The 19,191-nt window shown below is 52.4% G+C and overlaps 1 protein-coding gene across 7 annotated transcripts in view; it reads right to left on the bottom strand.

Moving 5' to 3' along the window:
• The window catches only part of PAX2 (paired box 2), an 88,520-nt gene that overhangs the window by 26,181 nt on the left and 43,148 nt on the right, over positions 1 to 19,191 (bottom strand). For 4 of the 7 annotated variants that reach the window (XM_086680653.1, XM_086680654.1, XM_086680655.1 and 1 more), the window contains exons 6-7: positions 18,566 to 18,685; positions 12,921 to 12,989 (exon numbers count right to left, since the gene is read on the bottom strand). In XM_086680653.1, coding sequence (XP_086536779.1) covers positions 12,921 to 12,989; positions 18,566 to 18,685 — 189 coding nt within the window. The remainder of the gene's footprint in view (positions 1 to 12,920; positions 12,990 to 18,565; positions 18,686 to 19,191) is intronic. The other 3 variants (XM_086680657.1, XM_086680658.1, XM_086680659.1) reach the window with 1 other exon arrangement.

Raw genomic sequence — 19,191 nt, 5'->3', positions numbered from 1 at the left:
GGGAAACTGACAATATTAGGGCTTTCACATACACTCGTTAAATCCACCCAACTTCACAACGTACTTCTTCTTCTTCTCATTCTTCAGATGCGAGGCAAACTTATTTGTTCAACATTATCCTGGATTTGAACTTGGGGATGTCTAACCCCAAAGTTCTATGCCACCAAAGTTACCTTCTTTGTCAAAGATCAGCATCACCATCATTTACGGACACTAACTATGTACTGGGCAGGCTCCAGTGCTTTACTCACATTATCTCCAATTTCCACAGAACACTTGCCAAAGAGAGACCATTAGTTCAGTTTTACAAATGAGGGAGCAAGCTGAGGGAGATGTGCGAGATCGTACAGCTGACAGGAAGCAATCTGGGGGAAAGGAAGTCTTGTTTCATCCCAAGACAGAAAATGAGCGGGGGAAAAGTGATACAGGAAGAAAAGAGAAAGGCATGGAAGTGGGAAGGTGGGTGATGGGCCTCGGCCCCTAGGGGCTGAGCGCAAGGGAGGAGCAGGGGCTAGCGGTGGCTGGGGTGGGGGTTCTGGGCTAACGCCCTGACCAGTGGCCTCTGCGCCCCTCCCTGGCTCCTCTAACACTACCTTCCCCCTCTGAGGGGTTCACCCCCAGCTGCCAGTTGTTGCAGTTTCAAACTCAATTGTTCTCCTCGGTACTGAGGCAAATGGAGTCATTAATTACCTTCTATCGGCTGGGCTGAGTTCAGAATGCGATCAATATCCCCGCTTGTCATTCAGGGCAGCCGCCGGTGCGGCCCCGGCCCCACCCCCACGCGGCGCCAGGCCCTCCCACGGATGCAGCGGATGCAGCGGATGCAGCAGGGCGGCCCGTTCCCAGCGAGGAGTGGGCCGCTTTCATCCAGGGAAAGAGCGGGGATTCGTGCCACCCACAGGGAGGGCAGAGGATAGGGGGAAAGAGAGGGAGAAGTGTGAGGGAGTGAAGAGGGAAGGGGAGGAAAGGGGAGTGGAGGGTGGAAGAGGCGGGGGAGATGGAAGGAAGAGGGGAAGCTTGGAGGAAAGGAGAAATTGGCAGGAACAGGGCTGCCCTGTGCTGGGAAGGGCTGCAAGGGCCAGGCTTGGAGAGTGTGCCGGCGGGAGCAGTGTCCAAGGAGATGTGGGGTGACGTGCCCCGTTGCCTCCCATCCTTAAGCTGGACAATCTGTGGGTCTGCCCTGGCCAAGCCAAGCTCAAGAAGAGAGCACAAAGAAGCCCTTGGAAATACGGCTCAAAGCTTAGGCTCGGAGCAAGACTAGCTTCTGCCTAGCGTTCTAGTCCTGGCAAACCACCTGCTATCCTTGACCAAGCTCAGCCTCTAAACGCTCAGTGAGTTCATGGCAGGGAGGAACGTGGGGGTGGCCGGCTGGTCTGCCTAACCTCAGTCTTGCTGTGCCCATTCGCGCCCGCGTGCCTCTAGGGACACTAACCTGCATTAGACATCCTAACATAACGCTGGACTAGGGGTAACATCTGGTTTGAAATCCTGGTTTTGTCGCTCACTGCTACATGGCCTTGTCCAAGTCCCATGAGCTTTTCTGGACTGAGCTTCCTTAAAATTACACCAGGGTGGCTAGCTCCTCCCTCTGCAGTATTAATTTCTTCTTCCTCTGTGTTCCAATAGCCATCTATCCAAACCTCTATTGTAGAAATAATAATAATAACTGAAATCTATCCTGTTTCTATTACAGTAGCAGACAGGATGCGTAACATATATACGCTGATTTAATCCTTACACTAACAGCAACTAACATTAAGTGCTTACTATATATTAGGGGCTCATCTAATAACTGTACATATATTAACTCATTTAATTTGCACCAGAACTTAAGCAGGAAGCTTCTACTATCATCCCCATTTTGTAGGTGAGGAAATGGACATGCACAGGTTCCAGAATTTTCCTAAGGCTATGAAGCTAACAAGTGATGGAAGAGGCAGAAGCAAACCCAGGCAATGAGCCAGTGGCAGCTGAGCTCGTAATGTGGAGAAACCAAGGGATAGAAAGGTAACTTGCCCCAAATTATCTACTATGGCCAGTTAGTGGCAGAGCCAAATTCGGAATCTATATTATGGTTATTTTTCTCAATGCTTCTTTGTTTTTGAGAGAGACAGAGCACGAGTGGTGGAGGGGCAGAGAGAGAGGGGGACAGAGGACCTGAAGCGGGCTCTGCATGGACAGCAGTGAGCCCGACGTGGTGCTCGAACTCACGAAGTATGAGATCCTGAATGGCCTGAGCGAAAGTTGGATGTTCAACTGACTGAGCCACCCAGGTGCCCTATCATGGTTATTTATTTGGTTTGGGTTTTTTCCTCACTAAACTGTGACTGTTTGAAAGGCAGAAACCCATTTTTTTAATCTTTGTAAACCTAGCATAGGGCCTGAGGTGATACAAAAAAATGTTGACTGATTCATCTAACCGAATTCCAGAAGTAAAGGCTGGTAAATTCTTAGCTTGCCTCGCTCAACAGTTTACCTTTTAGAAGAAGAAAGAAGCAACAAAGGAAATTGCCGCTCTGGATTCGGTGTCATTGCATTTTACAGCTGTAAATTATTATGGAGATCATTGAATATGATTCCTTCTTAAATCCAAAAAAAAAAAAAAAAGGCTCAGAAAGATTGAGTAATTTTCCCATGTCACACAGCTAGTCATTGTTAGGATGGGGACTGGGGTTCTCAGTTTCACTATTCCAAGCCGCTTAATTCTGACCAAGAAACAAAAACTGATCAAAAGGATGTGATGGGAATCTGGGGAGAAAACAACCATGTCTGGATTTGACGGTAGCAAAGGAAGGAGGCATTGGACAGAATCCAACTTGAGGAAAGCAAACTGTTACACGTGGAGGGAAAGAATGGTCGTGCGATCCCATGGCAAGAGATTCTACAAGGGAATATGATTCCATAAAGACAGGGTGCTCTAAAAATGAAATTCCGCCTCTACCAGCTCAAATAATCAACCCGACAAAACAAAGGGGGTTGGAGTGGGGGAGGGCTTGAAAGAGAAGGACATTTAAGGAAAGTCATTGTTGTTGCACACGGATAAGCTTTAAAATATGATGAGCCTAGATTTTAAAAGGACATGTACACCGAACAGTGGAAGATTATGCAGCCATTAAAAAATCATGTTTTCAAAGAATATTTAATGATATGTGAAAATGGTCCTATGGAATGTTAAGTGAAAATAGCAAGACACAAGCTGTATATACAGTATCATTCCAATTTTGATAAAAAATTATATATGCACAGAAGAAAAAAAAGACTATAAAGATTATACCAAATTTAAGAGCGGTTATCTCTCAGAGAGGAGATTATGGGCGATTTTGTAAAAATTTACTTTATCTTCCAAATATTTTACAATGAGCATGTATTGCACTGATCATCAGACGAAAGTTATTTTTTTCCCCTCTTAAAAAGGACACACAACAGATGGGAGGAGGGGACCATAACCAAGGATGGATATGAGAGTAGCATGAACCTGTCAGGAAGACAAAAGCTCAGAACAAGCTGAGACAACAAAAAAGGGTCTTCAATAGCTATGTTTGAAGAAAGAACAAAAAGGAAGGCAGGTTTAGGGCTCAGTACTTGGGAAAGGGAGGTAATACTGAGGGAAAAAAAAGGCGGGGGGGAGACAAGGAAGAACTTCTCGACCCTCAGCTTGCCTTGGCCTTCTCCCTCAGAGAAAGAATCTTCAAAACAGGACCAGCAGGAGTTGCCCAGGTCAGGAGGGGGCCCGGCAGGTCACTCCTAACAATTTCAATGGACTTAACTTTCCCAGACCCAGATAATTCATGCACCAGGACCCTGGGGGGAAAAGTAGGTAGGATCCTAAATGTTTTGTTGATAATCCTTGAGAAGTCATAATGGAAGGACGTAGCAGTGACAAAACTCAATGCCATCTGCCCTGCAAAAGGGGGAAAGGTACGTGTCTGCAAATAACGCTTTGATAAGTTTAATGCCAGGGTGCGGAAATCTTATAGGAGAAATTATTATACAGTTAATCTGTGGGCACCAGGAAGGAACATGGATGCCCTGGGACCTGTATGCGCTCACTGAGAAGTTGTGGCACATTAATTAGATATCAGTGATTAGATATCAAATGCAAACCCCACTAGAACCTCCTGAACTGCCCTGGTTGGAAGCAACCGCTCTTTCTTTTTTAAAGAAACAATTCATCGTAGTGCTTTATGCCTTGATCATAGCCCCTATCACATTCTGCTTGTATTGTGATGTACACACTTAACCTCCCTACTGGATTAGAAGCTTCCTGCAGTCAAGAACCGCATTCTATTTACTTTTGTAAATCGTCCTGCCTTGTTTAAAAAAAATCTTTTTTAAGTCTATTTGTTTTTGACAGAGACAGAGTGCGAGCATGAGCTGGGGAGGTGCAGAGAGAGAGAGGGAGACACAGAATCCGAAGCAGGCTCCAGGGTCCAAGCTGTCAGCACAGAGCCTGATGCAGGGCTCGAACTCATGAACTGTGAGATCATGACCTGGGCCGAAGTCGGACACTTAACCGACTGAGCCACCCAGGCACCCCAGTCCTGCCCTGTTTTATATATAGATCTGTTCACCAACTTAAATTGCATTCTTTAATCGATTAAGAAAATGCTGTGGATGTTGTGCATGTAAACATTTCACAAAGAATCTCCTTCCTAATTTTATGGACAAGATGAAGAAAAGTGAAATGGTTGATGGCCGCTGGGCTCAATCGTACCTAAAGCATTTGTTTATTGCAACCAGAAGGGAGGTTTTCGCTGGTGGGGCATTGTCTCTCCTTTATTTTATTTTTTGACGTTTATTTATTTATTTTGAGGGAGAGAGAGAAAGAGAGGCAGAGAGACTAGGAGAGAGAGAATCTTAAGCAGGTGCCACACCCAGCGGGGAGCCCAATGCGGGGCTCGATCTCATCAAGTCAGCTGCTTAACCCTCTCCTTTATTTTAAAGGCCAATACTTCTTGTAAAAAAAAAAACCCTACTAGGATGATGCTACAGAAGACATCCTTGTGATCTTACTTAATCAGGTGGAATTAAGAGCCCAAACCAACGAGATGAAATTCAACAGGGATAAATGGAATGCCCTATGTTTAGGTTAAAAAAATCAATTATACAAGTGCAGAATGGGGTAGACCTGGCTTGATAGCAATTGATGTGAAAAAGATCTCGAGGTTTTAGTTGACCACGAACTCAATATGATCTTGAGTGTGACAGAGCTGCTAAAAAATCGAATGTAATCTCAGGCTACCGTATGGACGCAGACTCTCCAGATGGAGAGCGGCAATGGTTCTACTGATCTTGGCATTGGCTAGACTGTCTGTAGAGTTCAGTGTTCACGTAGGAGGGACTTTGACTGTCAAGAATGAATTCAGAGGTGGGTAACCAAGATGGTGAAAAACCTTCCTCAATTGCAGGAAACTAAAATCCACCCAGGGCTCAACCCAGTGTTTTTCCAGGCACTCAGCAAATCAGGTGGAACGAATGGAAGGAAGGGTGGGAGGGAGGGAGAGAAGAGAGAGTGTCAGAGGGAGATCTTTACCACCACTCTAATAAGGGGTTAATACTGTCATCGCTATTTTAAGATGAGGAAACTGAGATTCAGAGAGATTATGTAAATAGCCAAAGGTCCCACAGCAAGCAAGGAGTAGAGATAGACCCCACATCCAGACATTCGGATTCCAAGGTGTTTCCCTCAACACTACCGGGACTCAGTATAAAGGCAGTGGTGCTAACAATGACAACCGTCCATCTATGTCCTATGTCCAGGCAGGGGCAGTGGCCTGTCATGCAGAACTGCTGGAAGGGAGAGTCCTATGTGAGTGGCAGATAAGACCAGATGACCTTCAAGAATCTGAGGCTTTGCCTTGTCACCACCCTCAGCACAGCCACTGGGCCCCCCTCCACACGGGAGGGGGTCTCTGGAGACAGTCTGTCTGCATCTTGGCCACTCCCAGGCTCAAGTCCCATCTCCTGCTTGCCCTTCTAGCCACTTCCTCGGATTCCTATTGGATGCTCAGCCACATGGTTTAGCATTTAATTAAGAGCTTATTGTCTGATGTGTGATAGCCTTGCCTCCCCCAGCAGATTGTACGTTCCTGGAGACCCAAGTCCTCGTTACGTGTTCCTCTCATACATCCCAACACAGCGGGCACCTGGGCCCGCATTGATACACAGCTCCCCAAAGAAGTAAGTGTAAGTTTTGTCAATATTCCACTATTTACACACCAAAGCAAAACCATAGGCTCTCAGCCCTCTGAAATGGTTTATAGGAAATTTGCCCAAGGACAGAGGGATGGCCTGAATGATCACTTAGGGCCCTTATATTTTGTAACCAAACAGTAGATAAGAGGGAGATAAGGGGGAGACCTAGAACTCCACGGAGAATTTCTGCCAGTTCGGTTACTTTCCCCCTTCTGAGTAAGAGGTCCCTTCGCTCCTCCCAGAAGCCCGGGGTTACCTGTAGCAAAGAAGGGCGTGGGCACCCACGGCCAACGCACAGCCAGCGTGAGTGTGTGCGACTCGTATATGAAGTAGAGGAGGGTAAGCAGTTAGAGATGAAGCTGGAGGGAAGGGAAGGCCAGAGCCAGTGATGGGAGGGGAGCAAACAGGTAGTGGACAGACAACTGAAATGCACGGAGAAAGGGGAGGGGTGAGTACTGGGTGGGATTGGGTGACTTCCCCAGAGTGATCAGCATTGCTGCCCGAGAGCATGTACTGTGTCTTTTTGCTGGCCGGCTGGCCGAGGCTGGGACTCCAGTCTCCCGGGCCGCCAGTGGGGAGGGGGCGCTGGCAGAGGGTCTGTCTATGTGGGACCTGTGTCCTCCTTCAGCCCTACGTGGGCTCTCAGGGAGGGGCTGGGGCCTCCTGCCTGGTGCTGGGTTCCAGCTGGGGCCAGAACCAGTTAGAAACCTCTCTGGAGCCGGGAGGGAAGGGGGCTTTGTTAGCTCAAAGGACACAAGCAAGGCGAAAAATTACATACCAGGCCGCCCTAAGTATGCTTGTTTAGAGAAACTGCTTGCATTTATGAAGTCTTTGGTGCGGAAAGCAGGGTTGCAAATGACTGCATCAGAGCGACAGTAAAGGCCATTAATTTCCTGTTATGTTTTCCTGTGTTGGGGGCTTTATTAATTTAATTTTACACTGTCGAACAACAGCGAGAGCTGACACTGCCACACCGCCACGGCTGGGGTTTTCTTTTTGTGTTCATAGCAAGGCTTTGCCTGACATGCAAATCAACGCTATTACCGGAACCAATAAAGATGTGTGGCGGGAAGAGGGGAGGGATAAGGGAAGGAGGGAGGGGAAAGGGGAGAGAAGGGGAGAGAAAGGGCGAGAGCCATCCTTGGCCAGTTTCTGCCTCCCTCCATGCCTGGCATCTCCTGGCTTCCAGAGCGTCCTCCGCAATCAGCAATTTCTGCCCACCCTACACTTTCCCTCTGACTCTTCTCTGGACGCCCTGCCTTCGGATGACTCTACCTCTGCTGTCCTCCTCTGTCCCAGCTCCTGGCAGAACTTGAACAGGGACACAGAGCTCCCAGGAAGAGGCGGGAGCCAGACTTCTTCTCCCCACTTCCCATCCCCAGATGAGGCACAGGGGCAAGGGAGCGCCATGCCCCCACCCGGGCCGAGTGACAGCCTTACCGGACACTCCCCTTTCCTCTAAAGTCAAGGCCCACTTACATATTATTAGCGTACGCACACACGAACCTGCGTGCCTGTGCACACAAAGAAAGGTCTAGAAGGGCAGCTATCCCACCTTGCTTGTAAGTCCCTCTGAGAACGCGGGTATCCTAACCTTGTCAACCATTTGTTTCCTCTGAATTCCCAGAAAAAATACGGTTGCTAATCGTTTCTGCTTAAGAGACTCCAGCAGCTGTCTTCAGTAGCGGCAAGGTAACCAGTTGGCCTAGACCAAGGTACCGGAAAAAATGAATCCCAGCCTCAGAAAAAAAAGGCAGCTCCCTGGGAGACCACGTTCTGGTCCTTTCTACTACTTAGGCCTCACGCCTACCACCCCAAGACCATCCTCACTGCGCTGTCCCTCACCCGGGGCAGCTTCCACCAGCCGGCTGCCCCAGGGTCCACACTGCTCACATTACCCTCGGCCCAGCTTGCCACACCACCAGTCCACCCAGGTGTCCACGTTGCCCATGTGTCTGGGTTGGCCACGCCACCAAAGGAGATGAGGTGGGGGGCTGGGGAAGTGAGAGGGAAAGAAAGTGAAGGTCCTGGAGTCACTCCCACCAAACCACCAACCCCCACCTCCACCCTGCCGTCCCAGACTTTGCAGTGGCCTAGGGAGACCTGGCGGAAGAGGTGGGGGGGACGGGGAGGAGAGAGAGAAAGAGTGTATGTGTCCACGCATCTCTCCCTCTGTCACTGGCTTGCTTGAGCTCCTGCCCGCACTTTCTGCTTCAGGAGCTGTTTGCCAGGCTCTGAGAGGCTGTTGGATGGAATCCAGCTCTCCCTAGGAGGAAAGCATAAACTTCATAAACTGCATTTACTTTAATGCAGGTTCCTGTGGCTGCTTTCCTCCGGCTTTTCTTCCCTCCTCTGTCCGCTCTGTCTCCATCACATTTTATCCCTGCCTCTGTGTGCACTCAGACCGCGCGCGCGCGCACACACACACGCCATGTTTCTAGAAAAGATGAAGCCTCAGGCAGGAGGAGGACGGGCAAGGCGTAAAAGCCCAATTTACGGGCGCCTGGGTGGCTCAGTCAGTTAAGCATTCGGCTCTCGATTTCCGCTCAGGTCATGATCTTGCGTTCCTGGGATCGAGCCCCGAGTTGGGCTCTGCGCTAACAGCTGGGAGCCTGCTTGGGATTCTCTCTCTCCCTCTCTCTCTGCCGCTCCCCTGCTTGTGTTCTCTGTGTCTCTCTCTCACTCTCTCTCAAAAATAAATAAACCTTTTTTAAAAAGCCCTATTTAAAGGAGAATTCCTGGACCTGGCCCTGCAGCCCCCCCACCCCACCCCGTGAGATGCCCATGTACTGTCTCCAGTGGAGCCAAGCACAGAGGGTGCTTTGAGGCAGGCAGGCGGGCGGGTACTTCAGGGAGGCAGAGATGCTGACATTTGGTGGGGACAGCCAAATTAGGAGCCACCTGGAGGCTGGGCCACAGGGCTCCAAGTACGGGAGGGAGAGAAGGCGAGGCCTTCGTGCAGGTTGAGGTTTGTGAGGCCTCCCTTGTCTGGTGTTGTCAAGGTCAGCAGGTTCGGGTTCACCGAAGGGTCAGGATGGTTTGAATTACTGGCGCTGCTGCAACTCGGCTCTGAGGCTCGTGATCTGTCTCCCAGCCCCAGAGCCAGGTCCGGCCCTCCCCCAAGCCTCCTTGCCTTTTCACCCCCCCCCCACACACACACACACAGGGCAGAATGGGGAGGGTCCGGGAGAGTCCTGTGGCCACCATGGCCCTGGCGATGGCAGGCAGGGAAGGGGTCCCGCCCTGAGCTCAGGGCTCCTCCGCGGGCAGCCAGCCAAGGTCCGGAGGCTGCTCGGATCCACCCCTCCGGCAGCAGCACTCGGGGTCTCCCCAGCCTACCTGCCTTCCGGACCCTTTCTCTGAAGTGTCCCCCATGCCCCTGCGCTTCCCAGCTGCCCCCTCCCCGGCCTGCAGAGGAGGAGGCGCCTGGGAAGGTGAGCCCGAGAGCAGCAGGGCCCGGCTCCTCCCTCCTGCATCCCTAGCCTGCACTTGGGGGAGAAGGGCAGAGCTGAGGCAGCGGATTTCTCGCTTGGTGCCCTTGCCGGTGGAGGAAGGAGAACGATGCCTACCGGCAGGGCTGGAAGGTAGTCACCGAGTGGAAGACTCGGAGGCGAAGACCTAGTCTGACAAAACGGGCGCGCGTGCGCGGTGCGCAGGAGTGCACAGACGCAGGGGTGGGGGCAGGAGGCGGCCCTTGTCGGAAAAGTTGCGATGCTGTGATTCCCCCAGCACAAGTTCCAGTGGCGGAGGGACACATACAGGGCCCCCGACTGCAAATCTGTACCTTCTCTCCTGGGGGGTGGGGGTAGGGGAAGAGTCCACCTACCTATTCCGACCTTTTGGCATCTTATGAAAAAAATTCTCTTTCGTGCTAAACCTCAACATACTTCCTCAAACAACCAAACGGAACTCTTTATCCACAGCAGCATGAACTGGCCGGGAGACTGCGCTGGTTAATGATTTGGCTGCCAGTCTCTGGTGTAAACGCAGAGACTTATGTAGCAATTCAGACACCTATGTCCACTGCACATGCCTATGTCCACTGCCATGGCTAAGTCCTAGGGCTTCCCCACAGACACACGTAAGTCCACGTAAGCACAGATGACAAGGAAAAAGGTCTTAAGAAAATACCAGCATGACCTACCCCTACCTCTGTATAACGACATGGTCGGTGTTCAACAGGCTCATGGCCAACATTACCCAGAAAGTTTGGCTAAAATATGTGATCCAACTAAGATAGGAAAACTCCCCCCTCAGGTATGAACGGTCTAATTTCCCAGGTTACTAGGAAGATATAATCATAACAATGAACGTGTGTTCATGAGTGGATTTTTTTTGTTGTTGTTTTTTTGGTGGCTTAGTGAATGCTGACCTTTGAAGCTTAGCTCTTTCTTGGACTGGCGTGGACAGTAGCCAGGTTTTGAATCTTTGTTGGAAAATGAACATAGGTTGAGTTGTGTTGATGCAGTTAAACTCGGGCGCTTGTCTAGACAAATGACTACCTTCATGTGCATTTGGTTTCTGGACTCTCATAGGACCTGCCTCATGAGGCGCAGAATCCGTGACCCGGGCTAAGTACTATCGTGCGTGTGGAATCATATAATCCCAGCAATAATCCACAGAGTACGTCCTCGTCTCCTCTGAGAACCTCAAACTCTGCTCAGCTTCCCTCTGCCAATATAATGTTTTCTTACAGTCCCTGGCCAGGGCCTGGAGGAGAGTAAAAGCCAAAAGAGGTTCTGTGATTCCGTTGCCCGCGATGTAAACTCACGCCAGAGTTCTGAGAGCACGCTGCCACCCAGGCCACCCTGCTGGGTGAGTGTTCTCTGAGAAGGGAAGCAGACGGCTCGGTACAGGTGTAAGGGTTAGGTGGCAAACAGACATAACTGTGCCCCAGTCCTGGGTTTAGGTTAAGGAATCTGCAACAAGGTACAGCCTCGAGGAGTCTTCTAGACCCTCCTCGGCACCCCTATCAGCTCCTTCGGGCCGACTCCTGGCCCGCTGACATGGTGTATACTCAACAAAACTTCCCTAAGCTCTTCCCGTGCAAGGAGTGCGTGGGTCCCTCTCTGCTTCTGCCAGTCCTCTGCATCTGGACCAAAGGGCCACAGAAAATGGCCCTGCGGGCCTGGGCGAGTCAGGCTCTGGCCCCTGCCTCTGCCTCTAAGCGTCCGCCCACGCCAGCCTACCAAGGAATGCTCACCTGCAGGCTTCCCCCATCACCTCCTCCGGGACTGTGGGCGCACCCCAAGTCCCAGGGCCTGGCAGCCGGGCAGTGCAGCCTCTCCTCTTCCCCGGGGTCCTCCTCGTCTGCCTTTTCTGACACCGGCTCCTCCCGCTGCCCCTCCAGAAAGAGTGGGGAAGAGAGACCGGTGGCCAGGGCATGCCTGGTTTACATTAATGAGATACACCGAGTGTGATCCAGCCGTGGAGGCAGCCCACAAAAGGAGGCGATCGCGGGCGGCCAGGAGCAGGGCTGCTCAGGTAATTGGTTTATCTATCTGGAAGCAGGGGGAGCAATCTCGGCACAGACAGACTAGCAGTAAAGTCTCTTCCTTAAGGCTATTTCCTTTGTCTTTTCAATTGCTTGCACATCCATGTGAGAGAGGGAGAGAGTGTTAAAGAGAGAGGGAGAGGGAGAAATGTTAATTTGTGAATTAATGGCTTTTCTCAGCGGAATTGTAAATTCAAATGTCACCTCACACGGTGACACCACGGCTGGTCTGCTGAAGAAGCAATGATAAGATCCCCCACCTCCCTCGGTGCCCCTCCCTCCCCAAAGATAGCTGTGGAGTGGAACATGCTACTTTTAATTTGCAATAACAACACAACAGAGGTATGCAGTAATGACTGCCTTCTTCCACCCTCCTCCTGGCTTCCTTCCCCCCAGTCCAGTTGGCTCCCCACTTCCTCCCTCCCCACCCCTCTGGTCTTCTGCAACACCACCTCACCTCACCCGGGCTGCCCCCCGCCCCACCCCAGCCCGGGCTTGATACATGGAGGGGGGGGGGTGTGCCTTTGGAATTGAAGGTGCTGCAACCCTCTCTTCTCCTTCAATAATCAGGGAATTAATGACCCTGAAGTTAAAGTGGGGCTGATACCGAGGCCCTGCCCAGCGTTGGGAAAAAGCCTTCATTGTTTTCAAGCAGGAGGCGGGCAGCAGTGAGGGAGATTCATGGATGGAGATTGAATATGCAATTTTCTTTCACCTTGCCAAGAGCTGCCCCTGGGCTGTGCCTGGCCTAAATTTTTCCTTTTACCATCTCTGCCTTATCCGGCCCTCCCACCTCCCTTCCATTCTTTCCAGAAAATTACCTTCAAAATTGATTTCCACTTTTACAAACAAATATAATGGGAACACAGGAAAAAACTTGGGCCGTGATGAATTAGGGCTGTCAGGTGCTTCCAGGTCTCCTTTGCTTTTGTTTTACTACCCGATCCGCTCTTTGTTTTTCCAAGGGCTGGGAAAAGTACCCCCCATCCACTGAGCGCCTGACCCTCCAGGCCACCGGGGCCTCCGCCCCCGAACCCAGCGGTGGCCCATGGCGGAAGTGATCCAGGCCCCGAGACTCTGTTAGCCTCTTGGTTTCCCAGTGGAAGCCTGACCCACCTCCTCCTTCTCTGCTCCTTGGCTCTCAGGAGCCCACTCTCTGAATAGTCTCTAACCGCCACCCCCCCGGCTCTTTCCCCTGACCCCCACACCAGGTTCCCTCTGGCCCCCATACCTCTTAAAGTCCAGACCAGATGCAAACCTCCACCTCCTCTAATGTGGGCAGGATCAGTGTATACCTCGACTAGAGCAAATAAGAGACAGACAGACACTGAGAGATCCCGAAAGACAGGCAGGTAGAAGACCGAGACCCTGAGACTGGGAGACCAGGCTCCTCTTCAAGGGAGGGGCTGTGAGGTTTCTGAGAGACGACTCCCACACAGCCTGAGGGTGTCAGGGTTCCCAGCCTCAGTCTCCCCAGCCTTCGGCCCCGAGCAAACCTGGAGGCAGGCTCAGGACAGCCCATCCATTTGCCAACAGAACGCAAGGTGATGCCTACGGGGCCCTTTGGGCAAAACTCTGTATGCACACCTGTGTCTTAGTACTGTGGACCCTTAACACACTCAGGCCTAGCTTCGAGCTCTCCCCGCTCACTAGTACTGGTGGAAACGCACCTGCTCGCATCTGGTCATCTCTCCAATCATCTCTCCATCTCTCCGTCATCACCTGGAAGATGGCACGCCTGCCCAGTGCATGGCGTTCCACACCCCTTTTCACCCAAAGATCTCAGCATGGTAGAAAACACACCCACATTTGCATAAACCACGTAAGAATTACATGGGGCCCATAAAACAACAAACACATGTTTCCCTAGATAAAGAAAGTTACGTGTGGAAGCAGAAATGCACAGCAATGGATGGAGGGAGGGGTGCCTCCACGTTAGAAAAGAAGGGGGTCCTAGATTTATTGAGACACATCTAAAATGCCTGCGGACGCTACGAGATGCCATGCGGCCCCCCCTGGATAACCACAGAGCAAATGACTGAGCAGAGCTACACAAAGGTCCTCCCAAGTCACACAGGCGAGGCTGACATCTCTCCCCCGCTGCCCTGGTCCCATCCAGGTTGGCTCATCCCAGCATTAGCTTTTCCCGCACCAAGATGAGGGAGCCTGTGCCCGAATGTTTCCTTCTGTCATGACTTTATTTCCCCTCAAAACATAAACCTGCCATTTAGGTCTTCCCCCAGAGACCCCCAACGACCCATCTTCCAAGATGGAGTTGACTCAGCACTACCTCCGTGATTTTGTGTAGCCCGCTCTACAGTCCCGTGACATAAGTGCTGTTACCATCTCCATTCTACGGAGGAGACCGAGCTGATGAAGGGTAAGTGACTTGCGCAAGGCCCTAGGATTCAACCCTGGGTGTGCCTCATTCCAGAGCCCACACCCCTCCCCACCGAGCCATGCTGCCCATCCACGCCACTCCGGGGACTTCCTGCTGGGCTCCCCCTGGCATCCTCCTTCTCGCTGGGGGTCTTACAGCCTCCTCTTGCCCGAGGCCGGGGCTCCTGGATAGGGCAGGTGCTGCTCATGTTCGCAGCCTAATCCCCTCATTTGCCCCAAGTCTAACCTGAGCAACGCACTCAGGGACTTCGAGAAGGGAAACTAACTAAGGAAATAAGCCTCTTTTTTCCAGTTATAGCTTCATCCAAAGCAGAAGGGAGCTATTAAAGGCAGTGACAGGACTGAGCCGTTAGTGGCCGTGCAAACCCGTCCTGTCTGCAAACGCACAACTGCACCGGTTTGGCTCCACTCAACTGCACAATTCATTGTGCACCTAATTAATGGAATGCAAAATCACGGCCCCCTGCAATCCCACACATCAAAGGATGATACCAACACACCTCCCCGCACACAGATCAACAGACTCATACCATATGACTTCATTTGGACTTTTGGACAAGTTATGTAACTGTTCCGTGCTTCAACAACACGGATGGACAGCCATGTTTTGGGCTACGGCCGAGAGCAACTGGGTAAAGGCAAAGGTCTTTGGTTTCCCAGCCTGAAAACATCGAGAGGCTGTATCTTCCAGCCACATAAACCGGGGAATGCAACAGTCATGGAAACAGGGTCCCTCCCAAGGACCCTAATATACTCCCCCCGAATTGTAGCCAAAAAGAGGCAGAGATTTTAGCAGGGTACTAAATGGGGATCTACCTTCTCAGACTGATGGACAGCCTGTCTTCTGGATACTTCATGACACAGCTTCCTCATCTACCCGGGCCCATCTACCTGTCCCACTCTGGGGGCTCCTGGACTCAGGTAGGTGGGGAGTGTCAAAGCTTCCTGACTAGCACATTTCTCAAAGGAAAGCCCCGGAATTTTTCCGTACTTCCAATGGCCAGGGTGTGAGAAGGCGTCTCAAGCAGGCTGACAGCCACTGTGGGTTTCCTTTCTCCCCAGAGTCACAGCTGATCGGCCCTTTACTAATATCCCCACAGATATGATTGCTGCAGATACTAATAACGCTGTCCATATTCCGAGTGCCAATGCCAATAACGCTCTGGGTATTATCACTGTGAACACCAATAACTACTGCTGAGATTGTCTCCAATAATGCCAGCACACGCCGCAGTGATTGTCCTCGCTAATGCCCACCACCGTGACATTGTTAGAGCTGAAGAATAGGCCGGACCGTACCCAGAGGCGGGAGCGGGAGTGGTTTCCTTGAGGACAGACAGGCTCACGGCTTGCCCTCGGGATATGGCACTTCTAGAAAGATGCCACAGTGTGTGGGGCCCAAGGAGAGCCAGCCTGGCAGGGAGAGTGGGGTCCTCCGGGAGGAAGATATGCCCCTCCACTCCCCCAAGGTCTAGTCCCTTGACATGGATCCCCGTTCTCATCCCAACACCCCTCAGTGCCCCAAGTCGGTTTTCTCTTAGCCCTCGGTGCTGGCCCAGTAGCTGAAGGACATACCTGGGTGTCTGCAGCCCACGCCTGAGGCTGCCTCCTGCTACTGGCCTGCCAGCTGCTGTGCTACCTTGGCCTGACTGCAGACTTGGGCTACATCATCTTGACACATAATTATCTCTCCTATTCTTAATCATCTGAGCTGCTCCCTAATGCAAACTGGGCCTGGCTGCTTGGAGGCACCCAGGGTGGGGGAGGGGGCAGGGCTGCGAAAGGTCTGCCTTCGCTCTCTCCTTTCCTTCTTCTCCCTTCCACCTGGATCTGACAGGTCAAGTGGGCACCGTGGCCTGGGGGGGTGGGTGGGGGAAGGTCAGGGAGACCCAGCCTCCCTCAAAGGTGCTGGCCTCCACCAGGGAAAGGGCAGCTCCATCTGGTTTGGGGTTAGTCAAGAGAAGCGGGAGTCAAGGCCAGAGAACCGTCGCCCCCCCCCCCCCAAAAAAAAAAAGAAATAGGGCCTCTGATACTCTTGTACCCTGGCTAGGCCCAGGAGAGAAGTGTTTAAGCAGGAAGAGACACCTAAGAGTCCTCATTGTCCTTCACCTAGGAGATACTGACTGCTTCCTGAGATGTCTCCCCACTGCCATCACGGTCACTCTGCTGGAGGATGGTCTTCCCAAACCCGGCCCTGCTCTCCTCTCTTCCTGCTCAGACACTTTCAGTGGCTACTCATGCTTGCAGAAAAAAGTCTAGACTCCTTAGAATTGGTCCGGTCTTGGCCTAGTCCCCTGTGGCCCTAACCCATCTACCGAGCTTCCCTCCCAGCCCTTCCCTAGCGCCCTTGCAACTCTGCCAGAGCACATCTGCACCTTCCCGCCACAGCACCCTCTGGTCCTAAGGCTCCCCCACCAGACCGAACTTCACCCTGCATCGTCCCTGCACATGCCCCTCACCCATCGTTCAGGTTCCTCCTCAAAATGCGGCCCTTTCTGCCAGGTTACTCCCTCCTGACTCTGAGTTCCCATGGCCTGCGGCCCAGGCCTCCCATCACGACACAGATATCTGATGGAGCTTTCTGCTTTCTGGGGTCACGTGTTTTACACGCCCCACTAGACTGGAAGCTCCTTAAGGACAAGAATCATATCTTGTTCTGCTTTGGGATCCTGTAGCACCAAGCCTTTCTTGCAGCTGATGCACAGGAAAAGGTTCACTGAATTGAATTGACTTGAAACAATGAATGTAATCAATTGCAGGGAGGAGAGCAGTCTGTTCTGGGCCAGTGGGGCCTGACCCTGGGTGGCCACAGCCTCATGCCAGTGCCTCCCTACTCTTGGCCTCCTCTCATGGCCCACGGGAGCCCGGGAAGCAGAGGGCATGCTTGGCCCCAACTGGGAACCAACAGGGGAGAGCACACAGGGGGTCCTGTGGCCTCCCCCCGCCCTGCCTGCTGGACATCTCACACTCTAAAAAATGCAGGGGCCAGTGGTTAAAGGAGAAACCCTTGGGGCCTGAGGCAGAATCTTCCCAACCACTCGGGGTGCCAGGGCACCTGGCTAAGGCTGGAGTATGGTCAGCCCCCAGGGAGAATTAGGACTTAGGGCCTTTCGCGAGGCCTCCCCCTGCCCATCGAGGGTGGCCGCCAAAACAACCACAATGAAATTTAGTGAGTGGCAAAGGCCGTGGCAGCCAAATGGGTTTGGATATTTTGGAAGAAGGAGAAATAGAGCCAGACAAGCTGTTTCCCTGTGAAACGAGGCCATTAGGGCTTCTGGAAGGAGGCCAGCACCAGGTCATCACTGTCTTGCCAGACCTAGGCCTGTCCTGTCCCTTCCGCTGGAGGCCAGGGCTTTCACACTCTCTTTCCCCTCAGCCTGGGCCCAGGGAAGCTCAGTTTTGTTCCTTTTCTCTGTTCCTTACCCTCTAAAGCCGCCCCAATCAAGGGCTTGTCTATGCTTGGGATGGCCACATGATTTATTGCCCAAACAGGACATTTTTGAGAGAAAAAGGAGATGCTGACTGGCCAAGATGCAGAGACAAAGGGCATAAATTGGGACTGTCCAGGCTAAAGGGGTATGCAGTCCCCCTGTATGCTCATCTCTAGAGGATTCTATTTCACGGGAGATTCTCTAGACCTCCCTAGACCAGAAGGTTACTGCTTCCCCAGCAGGGACCATGAGACTGGGGCAGGAAGCAGGCTTGAGACACTGGTGTCTCCGTTTGTCTGGGCTGGTCAGCCCTGCGCCCTGGGCTCATGCATGAGAAGAGCACCAGATGGTCACCAAGGGACCCCTCACATCCCAACATTTGTAAAACACCTTCTCCCAGGCCCATGGCCACCACTCCCTCTTCCTGTATCCTTTCCCCTCTCTTCCTCCTCTTCATTCCTCCCTCGCCTGAACTCCCTGCCTACCAGCTGGCTGCACTTGAGACATTATAGGGAACGGAAGGGAAGGGACAGAGAGGAGCCTGAGTGGTGTCTCCTCCCATAGGGAAGAAGAGTACAGAGGGCCCGTGTCCAGCTCAATGGGGGGCAGAATCCACGTGTCACAGAGAAAGGACACTGGGGTCAGCTGCACGTGACATCACGCCCCCATCTTTTGAGGGGTTGGATCAGGTAAGAATAAGGCAGATCGGCCCCTCATCCTTGGGTCAAAGACCAGCTGCCCCCCAACTTCCTGAACCCTCCCAAGGTACCTGGTTTGTGCTTCTCCCCTGGCACCCCACTGGGATATTAGGGGCAGTCCCGGTGGAAGGTGAGGCCACCAAGACTGCTGAGCAGATGGTGAAGCTGATGGCCCCACCAGCAGCCTGCCTCCCTCTCCAGGAGCCAGCAGGGCAGTGGGGGGACCTGGGCTTTGCTACTAAAACTGATCTCCCAGCAGAGCAGCTGCGAGGCCGGGCCGAAACCGGAGCCCTGAGTCCAAGGACAAAGCATGCACAGGGAAGCCAAGCCTCTTCCCTCCTCCCTACCTTCATCACGTTTCCTCTTCTCACCATTGGAGCGAGGGATCCCCAGGATCCCATTGATAGAGTAGGATCCCACTGGATCATTGGAAGCGCTGGAAACAGGAGGGGAGGCCGTACTGGGAACTGGACGAGAGTAAGGAGGAAATGCCATCAGGATAACAGTTGTGATCACAGACCAAAGCCCCGAGGCTGGGGGCAGAGAGAAGCAGAGGATTAAGAGGGATGGCGAGCCCATGTTCTCCTCCGCCCTCTAAACAAACCCCAGCTCGCTGCCTCTGGTCTCCTGGGCTGGCCTTTACGTATCTCCTTTCAGACGCCGCCGTGGCTTTCTGAGATCTGTCTCTCTCTAGGAGACACAAGAATGGCCACGATATTCCCCAGGAGGGCACAGCTCCTCTCTCCCAGTTGCTTCTGGTCTTGAAATCACTTGGGAAGTTCCCAATTTCTCCCTCAGGGCACAGACTAGTGAAACCATTCACTCTGCTCAGGTACAGCCCGGCCCGATCCTCCCTCCCGGCGCACGTCGTGACACGGCCTCATGAACAGCGGCTCCTGCCAACTTCAGGAGGCCTGGGACCAGCCATTCTACTTCCTGCTGGTCAAGAGATAAGGGGACAGCTTCCAAGAGG

Source organism: Puma concolor, chromosome D2 (assembly GCF_028749965.1).
Source record: "Puma concolor isolate L17-30 chromosome D2, mPumCon1.1.hap2, whole genome shotgun sequence".
NCBI lineage: Eukaryota > Metazoa > Chordata > Mammalia > Carnivora > Felidae > Puma > Puma concolor.
Note: the sequence above shows the minus strand (reverse complement) of the source record. Positions and strands in the feature narration are given on the sequence as shown.